The 16757-nt window shown below is 39.0% G+C and overlaps 1 protein-coding gene across 2 annotated transcripts in view; it reads right to left on the minus strand.

Annotated features, from left to right (window-relative positions):
* Positions 1-16757, minus strand: part of NR1H4 (nuclear receptor subfamily 1 group H member 4) — a 42311-nt gene that overhangs the window by 21943 nt on the left and 3611 nt on the right. Inside the window, exons 2-3 of one of the 2 annotated variants that reach the window (XM_026867902.1) lie at positions 14139-14278; positions 2854-3216 (exon numbers count right to left, since the gene is read on the minus strand). In XM_026867902.1, the coding sequence (XP_026723703.1) occupies positions 2854-3216; positions 14139-14223 (448 nt within the window). In that variant the 5' untranslated portion in view covers positions 14224-14278. Of the gene's footprint in view, positions 1-2853; positions 3217-14138; positions 14281-16757 lie in introns of those variants that run through there. The other variant, XM_026867903.1, reaches the window with a different exon arrangement.

The following is a 16757-nucleotide window of genomic DNA, read 5'->3' on the forward strand; positions in this document are numbered from 1 at the left end:
ATACTGCAAGGTGAGCCCTAGTCCTGCAGAAAGGGATCTGCATATTATTTTGAATACACTAACAGTTGCCAAAAAGAATGGCTAATCTCATACTTAGATGTGAGACACATGAGGTAGTTCTACTGCACTAATAAGAGCACAACTGAAGTACCGAGCCCAATTTTGGTCACCATGCTTTGAGGATAATGTATACCCATGTGAAAAATTCCACAGATACACAAGAATGATCAGAGGTTTAAAAAAAACATAGTATCCTCTTCACCTTGTCAAACAGAATTACCATCCTCAGCACAACTTTTTACTGAATCAGCTGGTACTTTAACCACCTCTAAAGTTTATTATAGAAACAAAATGCATTATCTTTAAATTATTCAGCTTTTATTATGTTTGATCAAGGGTACTATTCTTTTTAATTGATGTTGCAGTCATGAAACAGAACAAAAACATAAATAAATTATCCCAGTAAAGCAGTAAAATCATGGTTAGAGTGATTCAGACTGAATCAGTAGAGAGATGAACACTTATTTCCATTCATCATGGGTTTTATTCTGTGTATTTACCTGGTGGTTTTACCCTCTCTCCTAGAAACAATCTTTACAAATTTCATAGTTTGTAATTGTTAAGTCTGAAAAATGGCTAAGACATTGAATAATGAAGTTAATAAACAGTAGGAATAGCTTACTAACAGAGTAGATGTATCCTTACTTCAAATCTTCATATTAAAATTGAGTTTAATCTGTTTTATAATGACAGCATTCATATGAGTTAATTCATATTTTTTGACTTTGAGACTATTCACACTGAGAGCAGAAAGAAATAAATCTCTTCTTTATTGGAATTATTGAGAGAAACTAAATAAGCCGTGACTGTATTCATGTTTAGAGTGTGATCTGTTGTGCCCTCAGAAGTGAAATGGTAACCACTCTCAGTGACAGTGAGCTCCACGTCAAGATATTTCAGTGCTTCAGTAATGTCCATGCTTTAGCTTTTATCCATAGAGTAGAAATTATAATTAAATGTTTATTCACAGAATATAATGAAAATGAGGGGCATTATTTTTCTTTCTATAATGTACCTCAGCCCTGTCATAGAGCAATTGTTTTTAGGTGTAAAAGAATCAGAATCACGGAATCATCTAGGTTGGAAAAGACATTGAAGATCATCTAGTCCAACCACTAACGTCACACTGACCATTCTCAACTACACCATATCCATCAGTGCTATGTCAACCTGACAAACACCTTCAGGGATGGGGACTCCACCACTGCCCTGGGCAGCACATTCCAATGCCCAACAACCTGTTCTGGAAAGAAATGCTTCCTAATATCCAGTCTAAACCTTCCCTGGCATAACTTCAGGCCATTACCTCTTGTCCTATTGCTTGTTACTTGGTTAAAGAGATTCATCCCCAGCTCTCTGTAACTTCCTTTCATGTAGCATAGCAGCCCTTCCACATCATATTCACCCCCCCCCCCTTTTTTCAGGGAGCTGTAGAGGGCGATGAGGTCTCCTCTCAGCCTCCTCTTCTCCAGACTAAAAACCCCCAGTTCCCTCAGCCGCTCCTCATACGACCTGTGCTCCAAACCCCGCACCAGCTTCGTTGCCCTTCTCTGGACACGCTCGAGACATTCAATATCCTTTTTATAGTGAGGGGCCCAAAACTGAACACAGGAATTGAGGGGCGGCCTCACCAGTACCGAGTACAGGGGTCAGATCCCTTCCCTGTCCCTGCTGGCTACACCATTGCTGACACAAGCCAGGATGCCATTGGCCTTCTTGGCCACCTGGGCACACTGCTGGCTTCTGTTCAGCTGGCTGTCAATCAACACTCCCAGGTCCCTCTCTGACTGGCAGCTCTCCAGCCACTCCTCCCCAAGCCTGTAGCGCTGCTGGGGGTTGTTGTGGCCCAAGGGCAGCCCCCGGCATTTGGCCTTATTGAAACTCCTGCAGCTGGCCTCAGCCCATGGCTCCAGCCTGTCCAGGTCTCTCTGCAGAGCCTCCCTACCCTCGAGCAGATCAACACTCCCACCCAACTGGGTGTCATCTGCAAACTGACTGAGGGTGCACTCGATCCCCTCATCTAGATCATCAAAAAAGATGTTATCAGTAGTTATTCCATCAGAATAAGCTTTTGTCCCTCTCTGCTAAAATATCTGGCAATCATGATTCCAATAATGGCAATGATTTTCTATATCCCATTTATCCTGACACCAACTTGTGAATACCGTTCTCCTAAGAAGCAAGATATTTATCCCACAGATATCATCTGTTTCCTGAAGAAGCTTCCTCTCTAGGGATAGGGGCTACCTCTAGAAGAAAATCTAGAACTAGAAATCCTTTCATTTCACAAACCTGAAAACACCCACCATATCCTTTGGGAGCTGGGGGAAAGAGATTCTCTAGGAATAGTCTGCAGGTGAGAGCTGACAGCTTTCTCTTCCTTTCAATGCACCAAAAAGGAGGCAGTTGGTCTGGGTTTGCAAATGATTTCTAGGCCAGCCTAGCACTGAACTCCCAGGGGCCTCCATGGTTTTGGTTCCTCCCACAGGCAGAGATCAACATGAACAGCCTGCAAGACAGCAGAGCCAGGCTGCCAGACCCCCACATGGAAGCTGTTCTTCAGTTACCCAGCGATAATGATGGCTCAAGAGCTGTAGGTTGGCCAGTGGTGCTCTATAACCACAGGGCAATGGTGGAAGACACTGCCAAACTGTCTTGGGGAAAATACAGAATAGTGTACACCAGATCCAAATGTAAATCTCTCAAATGCTTAATGACTCAGATAACATTAACAGGGAAGAAAACCGCTGTGCTTATTTGCTGAATTGTATTCTGTAATTGATTTCATCCTACCTTTGCATCCTTCACAAGTAAGAGCATTGTAGTGGTACCCAGAGGCTTTGTCACCGCAAACTACACAGAGCTCTTCTCCTTTCACTCTGCCCGTGGAGGGACCCAGTCTAGGCTTTTTGACTGCAGGGATATCCATTATCTCTGTTTCCCTTGTGAAAAAGGTCTCTGAAGGTATTCTCCTGAGCTCATACATCCCGGGGGAATACCATTCCTCATGCTGTGGAGGGTAGAAGCCTAGGTTGGAGTAATAAGATGGTGATGAAATCTGAGGCTGAACTTGGGGAAGTGGCACACTGTTGTACTGTGTGTAAGGTGACACATCTGCCTCTTGCACTGGAGAACTCATTGGCTCTGAAAGGACACCTGAAAAATAATAATGCAAAACTGATTTGTATTACTGCCATGAGATGGCAGTTATGAGAGAAGTTTTCACTTCCAGACATCCATCTCAAAAAAAAAGGCATCATCATAAAGATTGCATTATCTGAGCTCAGATTGGCTGTGGTTCTGGTCCTACACAAATACATTGCAAGATATTTTAAACTTAACCATTCTCAGCCACTCCTTTATTATTGGTGGAAATGTCCAGCATTGGCACTTAGGTAAAAATATCTTGAAAGATACTGTGCAACTAACCGTATAAATGTTCAGTTTACAAGAAAGAGTAATCTACACCACAGTGAAGCTAGCAACAAGAGTTAGGTCTCACAGCAGAAGAAAAGAAATCAAAAAAAAGCCAGAAAACCTATGGCATTAATGAAAGTTAGATCAAGAGTCCAACATCATGTTAATTTCTGTTTAGTTCCGAATTAATACGTCATGACAGGGAAAAACTGCACTGGGAAAAGATGACAAGAGTGAGGCTTAATTAGAGAACTAAGAACATGAAGCAAACCTTCAAGAAGAGCCTGAAAGGGGAAAGTGAGGTTACCATGAAGGAACAGGGAAGATATTCCTAATATAAGTCATGAAATGCAACCTTCTCGCCATCCAGCCTCAGTGTCTGCCCAGTCAGCCTCTGCAGCCTGGTGCTCAGCGTCAATACTTTCATCCGCGACACCAGCCCCTACAAGCCTGTGGCGCTCAGTGCAGTTGTGTGGTTTGCGTAAGAAGCACTTCTGTGAACCACCACTGTTGACCCTTGTCAAAACATACCTCTGTCAAAAACAAACCTGGCTGTGGTACCAGGAATGACAACCCTTCCAATTGGGATCAACACAGTATCTGGAGGCTACCTTAATTTTGCCCATTAAATAGCACATTTAAAAATGCAAACAACTTAAGTCTCATTTTTTCTGTACTACAACAACATCTAGTAGTCCTTGGATGATGTAATCAAAATCAAGCTCATGTCAAACAGCTGAAAAGAGTAATTTAAAAGTTATTTGCAAACTACTTCATATTTTCTGTTGGAGAAAGTCACACCTTTCTGTTTCATGAAGCACTGACACAATTCCTCCACTAGTTCCAAGAGAGAACCTGAGCAAAATAATGCATATTTCCAGGAAGATGCTGAGTCCCACTTTTATTGGAATCAACAGTAGTATTTAGATTAATGTTCAGTGATGACTGTTACTTAACAGTGCTTCAGAAGCACTCCAAAAACATTTTTGCTGACATAAAGTCAGTTCCCTGGCAAGTCTCCTAAACTTCTGAAGAATCAGAAACAATAAAGAAATGCTAACAGTTAAGAAGAGGGAATATCTGTAATGACAACAATGATTAAAATCTGTAGTAGGGGATTCTTCCCTCTCCTTTGTCTCACTTCAATTAGTGCCAGAAATCAACCTTTTCATTTCACCTACTTTTTCACCTTCAAGGTCTCATGTTCTTGCTCTGCAGCCTTCTGCCCTTCCTACTTTGCCATGCTACAGAAGCCATACAAGTGTTTTGGAATTGTGTGATTGCTGAATTGTCCACAGCACATCTTTGCCAACAGCAAATGCTGAGGTCCCAATTCAAGAATAAGCAGCAAGGTGTACATCTGGAAAAATGTGACACAAACCCAAATGAGAATAATGATACCACTTATCGTTATACTAATATTATTGTTAATGTTAATATTTTACAATATATATTTCATATATAAACATATCTATCTTTATAATATATATATAAAAATATATATATCTTTATAATATATAATTATTCTTAGTATATATTACTATTACTTTGTTTAGTTTAATTATGGTTGCATTTAGTTGCTCCAGAAGAGACCAGGGCCTTGACAACTACACTAGCAGAAGCAGAATAGTAGAAGGCAAACCCAAGTTTATGCCCTTAAAATAAACACAGCATAGATATACAGAGACCTGACACAAAATACAGGCAGCTGGGAACTCTATGGAAGAGCCTGGACATGAAGTTACAGCTTCATGCATCAAATGCAAACTGTCACTGATACCTGCCAGCTGCAGCAGTGACAAAACATGTGAAAGGTGAGGACAGCAATGATTTGGTGCTGACCTTTATTGTTCGGTATAGGTTTGATGAGTGGTTGATCTTTAATTATATTTACCACTTCTTGAGACTGCTGCTCATTAAGAATGGTCAAAGTACTTTAGGTACAAAAACTGGTGTTAATTGTGAGATACACAATCATCACATAAATCATTCAGTCTCTCCTTGGAAAGGAATCTGTTCATCATGGAGATGTAAGTTATCATTTGCTAGTTAGTAATTACTTAGTTGATTGAGTTTGCTAAAGGAAAGTGGGACCATCCCAAAATGAAAAGGAAGAAACTGTTGATTTTTTATGCCATTCACAGGAAATTCCACAATAGCTCTATATCAGCCTCTTGAACTGCTTGGGCCTCTGAAAGAGCATGAGGAGAAGGCAACACTCCTTCCACAGCAGAAAACCCTGGGTCTTGTTAAAAAATTCAGGACAACTAAAGAACTGCAGCACATCCTGAGACAATATTGGGTGTTTATTTAAACCGCTGTAGATCCATTTGAGTTACAGATATATTTAGAAAAATCTTCACCATCTTGAATTCTACTCCTGAAGGAAACAAAAAAATTGGAGTCTTATATGAAGTTAAATGGGAAAAAAAAACCAATCAGCCTGTATCTCCTTTTTTCCTTCTATGTCAGGCACATAGTTAAGCTATTTGGCTCAACTGAGTGTGTGCTCAGAGCAACAGAAAGGAAAAGGAACAGTCAGGGTTGAAAAAGACTAAGAGAACCATTTCATGTAAAACAGGTTTGCAGCTGGGAAGTGCTCAGATACTAGTTATGGAGACCAGACTGATTTTTAAAGATAATTGGGTTGTAACTATGTGGGTTTTCACACTTTAGCTTAAAGGTGTTTTTTTTTTTTCTTGTTTGTTTGTTTGTTTTTTTTAAGTAGACCTACTTGAAGGGCTTGGTGGGTATCTGTATTTCATCCTTAGAAGTCAACCAACTTGGGCTGACTCAGTGAGACACCATTCTCTACCCAGAGGAGAACAAAAGACAGTTGTCAAATTCCTTTTTTTTTTTTCCCACAAAATCATCATTGAGCCTAGAATGAAACACTGCAAGAAATGGTGTGCTCCAAAGCATCAGTGGTCTAAAATGATTCCTAAAAAAAATTGTTTAAAACTGTGGAGATGTTCCTTGAAGATGTTTTCAAAATGAAACTGTTTCATTTTTTTGGTTGAAATATCCTTTTACTCCAAAACATTATCTTAAAAAGTTGAAACAAATGTTGAGGCCAAAATAGAAACTGGATGCCCTGAAATTACTGGGACAAAGTATTTCTATGACCTGATCCAAAAAGCATGGTCTATGTTCGCCAGCCCTCTGCATGCACGAGGCTTCTGTTGCAGCCCAAAAGGAGACGTTTATCAGAGCCTCCCTCCCCTTGGGACCTACAACCAAGTTCAAGATACCATTGGACTGAATTGAGGTGAAAAGACATCAGCCAACCAGTTTAACAATTTATTAATACAAAATACAAGTGATTAGATACAATAACTCAATGGCAACTACTTAACTGGGTAACTTAGCTGGATAAGCAAGTCCCGTGATACACATTTCTACTTGGATCTAGTTATAATTTGTTAAAGAGAAAGAAAGGAGGGGAGAGAGAGAGAGACAAAGAAAGATATCACCATCTGTGGATCCAGCGGCATCCCATTGGTCCTCTTGATTCTTGGTGTCTTGGTGGTGGGGGTCCCTCCCTAGCTTCCGATGATACCATTTTATAAAGTCCAAGTCCCAAGATTTTTACCCGGTTCCAAGAAACTTCATGCATGTGCATGATGGGCATGGTGTCATGTGATGGTAGGCGGGGTCCAGTTCAGCACAGGCTCTGTGTGTCCCAGGTGGTCACAGGGAGACTATTTTTGGGGTCACATCATATGAGACCCTTCTCAAGGTCAACAACCTAGCACCCTATACCTTCATAGTTAGTTCTTGACAGGCATTAAAACCACAGGTTCTTGCCTAGTGCAAAACCACAGAATGTATTGTTCAGTCCTACCTCTGCAGGGCTGAAAACTGTTTTTTTGTTCTTGCTTGTGGTTTCCTCTGTACCAAGAAACGTTTAAGACAAATGTCCGCACATCTGTCCACCGCAGCTTCCAACAAAAGCTGTTCTGCTCTCAATGGCATATGGCGCACTGCTCTATCCTTTGACATTTGAAACCCACCCTGATTTTTGGAATTAGGCTTTGCAAAAGTCATTACCAAATATTTTCTTTTTGCAAAAGAAAACTAATCTTATCTTGCCAACCGGTATGTATATAAGCTTTTATCCAGATACATATTAGTAGAAGCCTGACATGAGCTAGTCTCATGCCACTGTAAAGCATGAACCAGTCCACTGAAATCACTGGAGTTGCAGTAGTATAAGCAGTGAAAATGAAATAAAAAACTATATCGCTGGAATACAGCGATATTTTATGTTTGTGTGGTCTTAACTATTTTGAAACATATATCTGGTTTTCCTTTTAGAAGCATATCTTTGACATTTTTTTTTAAAAAAGACTACTTAAGAACACATAAATGTGATTGTTACTTATATTTGCAGATGTTTTAAGATTATGTTTTACAAATAAATGTTTTTTAATGAAAAACTTCTTACAGAAATCTGGAAGTCTTACTAATATGAAAGCGAAACTTTCACATGCATGTGGTCATCATTTTTACAAATATTTTCCACAATACCACTTGCCAGTGAAACTCATTGGAAAGTTTTGCTTTTGTTACTTTAAATTTGATACAGAATATTTTACATAAGACTTGAAAAAATATTTGACCTAGGCTTAACCTAGCCTAGGGAAAGTTTCCTTGTAGGAACTAAAGAAAGTGTTTTCAGTTTGCAGAGTTATACTGAGGTTCTGTGCAGACTGAAGGTGTTCTTATTCAGAATATTACCGAAATTATAATGAGATCACATTTTAATGTAAAAGTTATTGTTCCACTAATATAAATCTAATTGAAAAGAAAAAAAAATTCTAAGCAGGTTTAAAATATGAACCTCTGGTTCTCAGTAAGATTTTCACGAAGGAACTTACAAGAACAAGATTCAGGATTAAGTTATTTGGAAACCATAACATAACCATTAATGAAATCCTGATTTAATTCCAAACAAATTATCTGCAGATCTTTAAAGATCACTTGGTTTAAACAACCTTCTAGCATCCTACAGCTTCAAGAAAGAATGCAAGAATAGATGTCAAACACATCCAAGTGAGAACATGACAATATCCTACCTTAGGCTGTCTTCAGTCTGATCATTTCTTGAAGAGAAATACTATCCTTAAGGTACCTAGTCCTCCTTTCCCTCTCTTTCTGTTTTTCTCCCTAAAGACTATGTATAAATAAAACTTCTTAATTCTGCTTTGTCTGTATCCTGTTGACTTCTTTACTGCGAGAACTTTCTTTAAGATTAGCAAAGGAGTGACACAGACCACAGGTTATATAGTTTACTGATTAACTTAATCACAGAGAAACTTGTCTGTAAATGTCTGAAACAATAGCAATGTCCTTTCCCAGTGTGGATTTACCTGGATTACATTTGATTACCTTTCAAGGGGATGCCTCCAAGTAGCCTAGCCATTGTAACTTTGTAACTATTGTGGTTTATTTACAACCAAATTTTTATGAGTAGATATTTAGTAATGTCAGGTGATTCTGTGCAATAGATTTAACCACTTCAATATCACAAGAAGCATGTTTTAGCTGATGGGATTAACAGATGTGTTTCAAGTACAGACATGTTATATCATCAAAAAAAGGCCAAAGTTCCCAGGTCATACTGGACACACCTGTATGACAAGACTGAGTGCCAGAAAGATGTCCTTGCCCCAGGGCCAACCATGAAGGATCAATTCTCAGCTATGTAGTTTAGGGGTAACTCTAACTCTCTCTAGAGTGGGCAGAATGCATCTGCACTATGTAGTCTTTGTTGCTGACTTTACTCTTCTGGGCCCATGTAGCCTTCCTGTGGCCCTCCAGATAGTATTGTTTAATACTGTACAGTTCAGTTCATAGCATCTGTAGCATTGCAAAGGCTGTGTTGGATGCCACCACACTGTGACACCATGAAGTCAGAAAATAGTGTGGCATGCCTTGGTTTGATGACAACTAAGGTATAAAGGTACAAACCCCACTCAGACAGTGTTAGAGGACCATGCAGAGTAAAAGGACCCAAATCTACAGCAGTTTTGTACATGCTGCCTTTTTGGCAACAGTCTCTGGAGTAAGTCCATTTCTTAAAGACACCTACTAAAGCAATCCTAAACAGCCCTTGAGCAAGTTGAGCAGTATCAAGATGGACATTCAAGGGTGCTGTGCCTCTTTCCCTCTTCAGCCTCTCTCATTTAGCACTGTAGATGAGCTCACTAAGACCCAACATCACATTTGTGACCAAAAGTATGTCTGAGGATCACACCTGGAAGTAAGTAAGTAGTGTATCAAGCCCTAGACTGCAAGATTCCTCTTATTTCACAAAATAGTCTCCTTTCCAGGTTAAGATCCACAAATGACTCACACGTGCACAAAAGAAAGCATCACACAAATGCATTTCGGTTTTGCCTTGCTAGGAGCCCTGTTCATCTCCATTCCTCCTTGTTAATTTATTTTTCACAGATTGCCACTCTGTTTGGTTTGGATCTCTTAATTATGATATTACATGATATTCTGATTAAATTTTTGTTGGTGTATTTCCTTTTCATTTGGAGGTCTGTTACAAGCCTAATTATCTTCTCTGCAGGGATGAAGCCAGATGTTGCATCATCTGCCAGGTGGTGCTAAAGACAAGCAGTTATTTAACGTATCTTATGATCCTGAAGCTGTTTAATCCGTTTGGACACTTGATCCTACTACTTTTTTTTTTTTTTTTTTTTTTTTTTTTTTTTTTTTTTTTTTTTTTTAAAAAAGCATGACCAGAACAAATACAAATTTATCTAAAAGGAATCAGCCTTTTAATCTCATCTTAGGTGCTTTTCTATGCCTACAACAGTTTTCATGGCATTTTATTTTTCTTACACTGTTAAATATTTGACAAGTTTAGATGTATTGCTTTCTTTTCCTCTTTGTTACATGTAATTTTCTGTTTATTCTTCCTTGTTTATTTCAATACAGCTTTTAAGAGTGCTCATTCACCGAAAAACTTCTTTCTCAGCTAGGGACATGTACAATGAGGATGGCATTTCTTGTCTTGTTGTATTTTGATGTGACATGACAAGAAAACATTGTCAGGCCATCAAAAAATACTAAAATGGGTCTTTATTCAAATTGAAGATACAGGACTACTGACTGATCTTTCCAGGTTCTAAGAAATAACTCCATCTCTGATAGCTGAGGTTTCACACTTAATTTCTTGCATACTGATAACTCTATATAAGACACTTTTACAGAAAATACAATGGGACTATTCCTTTAAAAGCCTGCTACTTAATTATCATATAAATGACAGTTTGAGTCAAATGCTGTATCTATTTCAGATGTCATACAAAAATATAATCTTACTGTTAATCTTACAAACATTTAAAATATGAAGGAGACATTTTTGGTATCTGAAAATTAGTTCTTGCCCTTGTTAAAAGGGCAAGTGATAACCATTGGAAGAAATAAGATAATGGAGATACAGGTATTTAACACATGTATTGGCCCTAATATGAAAACCTTTCAAAGGCAACTGAAAGCTGTTATCAAATATCTTTTTGCAACAGTCTTGCCATCCTAGCTGAATTGCCAAGCCACAGAGCAAGGCTTGTCAGCTTCAGCATAGTGCTCTGCTAATGCACCTCAGCATCTTCTAGGTCACAGCTTGTGTCCACTCAATTTGGAGCAAAGCAGAGGAGCTCTGATCAGTCTATGTCTATCATGGTAGAAGTGTCCACAGAATAAATTCATGGCTCTGAAGTGACCCAAAGGCTTTAAAGGAGACCAGGATTTCAGTTTAAAATTACAGGGGTTCAAAAATGCAATTTGGTGGTGTGTCACTTTTTCTTAGTTCAGGGTATGAAATTGGACACATCCTCACATAACTGGCCCTGTTCAATTCAGTGGGTCTTGTGAAATAAAACCAAGGTTTGACTGAGAAAGAGGAGTAGCTTAACAGGATATGTTCCATGGAAACCTTTGCACCTCTGAGATTTCCTGTCATCAAGAGACCCTTTACTTCACTGGGAAAACCAGAGCTACAAGGAAGAAAAAGTTGATTTTGCGTGCAGATGCTATAGAGGATGTATAATTTAATGATACAGTTTCATTTATCATTTTATGATATGGTTTTGGCTACTTCTTCAAAAAGATATTTTCTGTAAAGAGATCTAGGATGTTTCTAAACTACCCAAGTAGTGAGGTAGAAAAATAGAAGCAGTTTTCCAGGAAGACAGGGTGGAAGGGTAGGACCCTCAGTTCTGCTAGGTTGAAGATCCTTCCTCATTTGCACTTTGAGCCCTTTTTTCCAGCGACTCATAACTACAGAAGTGAAAAACTACAGTTAAAACACACCAACGCCAAAGACAAAGAGATACTTTACCTTAGACTTACATTTAAAATAGCAACATAAAATTTCCAACTGCTGAAAGGTAGAAAACCGTTTTTTCTTTATGCTCTAAGGACTTACCTGCTGTAAGTCCTAGAAATCTTGAGAGTGAGTATGTAGAATTGCCCTGGAATTACCATGGTAATGAAGCTCACAGCACAAGCAACTCATGATTGACAACATTTCTTTTGAGAGACCTGTACCTAATGTTTGGAGATGCACTTAGATTTATTTTCAAATGTCTAAGAACACTCTCCCTGTGGACTGAGTGAAGCATAATGAAAAGATAATGTATTTCCAAGGTTTTTACCAGAATGGGGGTATGCATCTTTGAAAAAGGAGACTGTTTTGTTTAACAGCTGATGTTTGTAAGCCAGAAATTTCTCACTTGTATTCTATCAGAGCTGTAGTGTGTGAGAAGTCCTGGGAGAAATGTATATTCTAAGGGTCATTTAAAATGAAAGCTTTTTCTTGTTTCCTTGGATTCACAAGTCTCTACCAGCCAAAAACTGAATGTCAAAAAAATGCAGGTAGTTTACAAATATAAAATTCAGAGGCAAAAACCATTTCCTACAAACATTTTGAAGAGATGGACTTATATTTTCAGAAAAAGTATCTTTCTCTGTGGACTTAGTTGCATAATATTTCTAATGTGGTTTTTTTTTTTCCAGCTAGAAAATCAAGACACCAAATTTGTAAAGAATTCACTTCTGAGACTTGAGTGACATCCCACAAAACAGGACCAAGTGGCCATACAAAACAGAAGTCAGCTTAAGTGAAACACAGCAGGAGTGCTAAGTCTCCTTCCTAATGGGACCTCTGATGCAACCCCTTAATACATTATTTCTTTCTGTTACAGAAATGTTAGCTTGAATTAAATCTCTGTTGTGCTAAAATCTGAATACCTATAACGGTAAACACAATCCCTCTTCTAAAGACCTCACAATTTCTGAGTAAGATTTCAATGTGGAGGGAAAGTCTTTTACATTAACATGCCTCCTGGTATTTTGAAGCTATCTGATCATTACTCTTTAAAAACAGTGAAATAATTAGTGAAAAAGTAGACATCAGGGATAAAATCTTCTTGACAAAAATCTGAAATAGTTCAGTTATGCAGGTCTTTTAAAGGGATTACTGGATATAAAATTTGGCATTCTAGATTTGAACATCGCCTCTTTGTATATCATGGCCTGACACTGGAATTAACAGGTGGCAAGGAAGTGGTTTACCTATTTACACATACTTTTTTAACAACTGCAAAAACATTTTACCTACCAAAACTCAACACATTTAAAGGAAAAAACAGTAACACCATAATGCATTGGGTTTTGCTTATCATTAGGGATAGTGCTTCAGTTTAGCTGTATGGGACCAGGACACTGGAAGTAGTCTGATTTGGAGAGATGCTCTCAACTTCTAAGAGCTCTGCAGCAGGAGTGGATCCATGTCAGAGTCCCTCCATGCATGGCCACTATTCTTGTTTCAGATAGATGAAACGGAAATGTTTTCAATTTTTCCAGCACTCAAATAGAGAATTCTGGTCTTATTTGGACTGGAAACTTCTGAAGTGTTACAGATTTCGGGGGGGGGTGTGTGTGTGTCTGTATTTTGTGGGGCCCTGAATATATCATGTTACTCAACAGAGGTCCCCCTCTGCTGCCAAAAGAAAGGCTAAAAAAATGTACTATTCTCTTTTTCTTAGCAGTACATATAACAGAAGACAGCTTCTCCATGCTTATAAAATATTGACAAAGAATGTTTAGCCTTGGTCTTGGAAAATGGAACTGGAGCAATGAGAATTTTTCAGCTCGCATTATAACTTTTCTTGTGTATTGAAATTAATAGCATAAGTTTTTAATTGTCTCAATAAGACAATGGTTTTAATTTAGGTGAAATTACTTCCATAAATTGGCATAATATGGCAATGTAAATACATTGAAGTATAATTTTATTACAAATTCACTGAAAATATATCTGCTCAACTTGATTTAAGATACTCACATGAAGATAACATCCAGCCTACATACAAAGGTCTGTCTTTGCTGAATGGTTTCAGGTATTAGAATAGTGTTATAAAAACAACCTGCAGCCTCTGCCATGAGCAGTGATGACAGTAATAGTGTGCAGGGTTACATTAACACCACAGATCCATTATTTTTTATTCTTTCCATAGGTATTGAAGATTCAGGAAGGTTAGCACATGTCAAACATGTGTCCTTGACTTGAGATATCAGTGTATTTTCTTCTAGGTTTCTGAGTAAAGGATAGCTTGCTATTTTAACCTAATTTGGTGACTTACCAAACAAGTGAGGACCTTCAGCAAGAGAAAATCCATCAGCAGTGGCTAGCTGGTGATGTCCTATTAAATTCATTTCAGATCCCATTTATTCGTCAGTTCAGGAGGAATATGTTAATTAAGAAATAGGTTGAAAGGAGATCCTGGAAGATATAAAGCAAAAAAGAATATTTTAAACAAGATAACTAATTTTTGTGTACCTATTGTAAGGGAGTTTGTTTCAATATTTACTGTGACAAATGTTGGCTTGAAGCTGCAACACCTAAGTCAGCTTTTAAATAAAATGCTGCATCTAGTTTGTTTGTTTTTTTTCCTTGCTGTGGTAATTTGCCATCCTTCTGCTGTTCATTTAAAACTAATGGCAGTTTATGCTCAACCTTATTCATATGTTCACAGACTGAAGATCTGGCCTGACCTGCTGAGGTCATGTTATCCAGCCCCCCTTCCAGGGAATACCAGCTGTTTGCATTATTTTTTCATAACCCTTTCATCATTTCATTGTTTTCACTCACTGAACAACTGTAAGTTTATGGTTAGGTCAGAAGAATCGAGCCAGGAAACTTGAGTTTAATTTCCAGTGACTGGCTCTTTATCTTGCCTTCAGTAATTACTGTCTGAACAACATAAACAGTGGCAAAACCAGAAAGCAAAGCCTTAACTAGACTCACCCGCCAGCTCCCTCTGTGGTCTCAAGCCGCTGTATAACTCTCACCTGGGGAGGTGGGAAGATGTTTGTGCCCTCTGACTAGTGTACTTTCCTAGCAGGTCAGCCTTTGTCTCCTGAGGTTGACAGTAGCACTCTACCCAGGTCTTTTCTTTCCCACTCCAACTGCTAGGCTATTAAATAAGAGACAAGAGACCTGCCATTTCCTCCTACTCAGGAGAGTAACTAGAGCAGCACCACATCCAGGAGGAAGGCGTGCAGGAGGCTCCCTTGTCCAGGTCTGGCTTATGTGGGTGGAACAGGACAAGTCAAGGTTGCATTTGAGACAGGACCATCACCAACAGGAGAACATACAGCTCCAACAAGAAGATGTCTCAAGGGTCTATGCAGACACCAAGAGGATTCTGCATAACGTTGACAGACATCTGTTTTTCTTTGGTTTATAGTCTTAATTCTTTATTTGGTTTATTCCCATGGGACTATCCTAGGGACTGTGTTTCCACTCACTGAAGGCGTTTGAGAGTTATAGCCCAGTCTGCTTCCCAGCAAGGGCTCAGCGTGCTTCTCAAGCAGAAGTGAAGTCATCTGACAAAAACGTGCATGCAGCAGGAGGCCCCAGTGCTGAGCAGAGTGGGAAGTAGCTTGTGAGAGTGGCAAGCACACTGTGTAATTACACGCAGATTTGTCCATAAGGATTCATTAGGTTCTTTCTTAACATAAACAAAGGCCCTCTAATTAGACAGATGTATTTTAAATGTCTGCCCACAGATAATTTGAACAGTTTACTCAGAAATGTCAAAAGCTACTTGTACCGCAGACCAGATAGGGTTCTTGTGGCAAATATCATGTAAACACACAGTCTCAAATCTAGCATGGAAACACTGTTTTGCAATAGCAAAAAAAACTTCACATATCTTGGAATGGGGGTTGGCAACCAGCCCAGCCACCCCAGTAGGCCCACGTTTACTTTCAACCATTTTACTGCCTCGCCACCACATTTGCTGGGGAAAGTACCTGCTGGACTCACAAGGTGGGGCTGCCCACATGGCTGCAAAGGTCTTACAATTCCTGACAGTCAGTTTTACCATGAACTGCCCATGACAGACCCTGAGGAGGGGGTTCCTCTTACAGCCTGTTACAAGGGTTCTGCAATGGGAGAAGACAGCAGCACAGTCAGGACCCTTACAATGGTCAGTAAGAGGAACGTCAAAATGAGGCATCTTCAGAGGGCTCCTGAAAGTTTCTCTGGATTTTCTTGCTGAAGACCAGAGGAGACAGGCCATCTCTACCCTCTCCTTATGTCCAAACCCTTCAATAGCTTTCTTACAACCCATGGGCACGCAACCCTTAGAGTTCCTTGCAGGATTAGCTCTCCCTGCAGCCAGACTTGAAGATTATGTTTCATCACTACTACTACTTCTCATGTTTCCTCCTCAGACCCTATATGAGGAGCTAATACTGCAACAGTTAACATGTCACCACTGAGACTGTAAATTCCTATATGTTCATACAGAGCCTAGAACTTATCTTCTTATGGAATGTTGGATGTTATATCAAAATACTTTAAAGACAGTCCCAAGGTGACATCCATTTTAAAGTATTTTGTTAGACTGTCAGTATACAGTCATATTTTCAATGCATAGCTTCTTAGCTTGTAAAATATATATCTTGCATCGGTCTAGTCCATGCTGCAAATTAAGGAGAAAGCAAGCAAGCTATATTTGTAAGTGCTAACATAGTGTCTGTGTTTTTACAGTCTCTTTGAAATGTCTATAAACTTTTCTTGTTTCTTTGAGACTATTCCACTTTTTAACATGTCATTAGACAATGTCACTCTTTAACCTCAAGATAGACTTTATTCTTCACATACACTCAAAAGAACCCCCTGGTGCTATTAATACTGCCTTGTGTATAATAAGAAACTTGAGGATATATTTGTCATAGCCTCCCAGTATGCT

The sequence above is a fragment of the Athene cunicularia genome, assembly GCF_003259725.1.
Source record: "Athene cunicularia isolate RWA chromosome 1 unlocalized genomic scaffold, athCun1 chr1_part2, whole genome shotgun sequence".
NCBI classification, from domain to species: domain Eukaryota; kingdom Metazoa; phylum Chordata; class Aves; order Strigiformes; family Strigidae; genus Athene; species Athene cunicularia.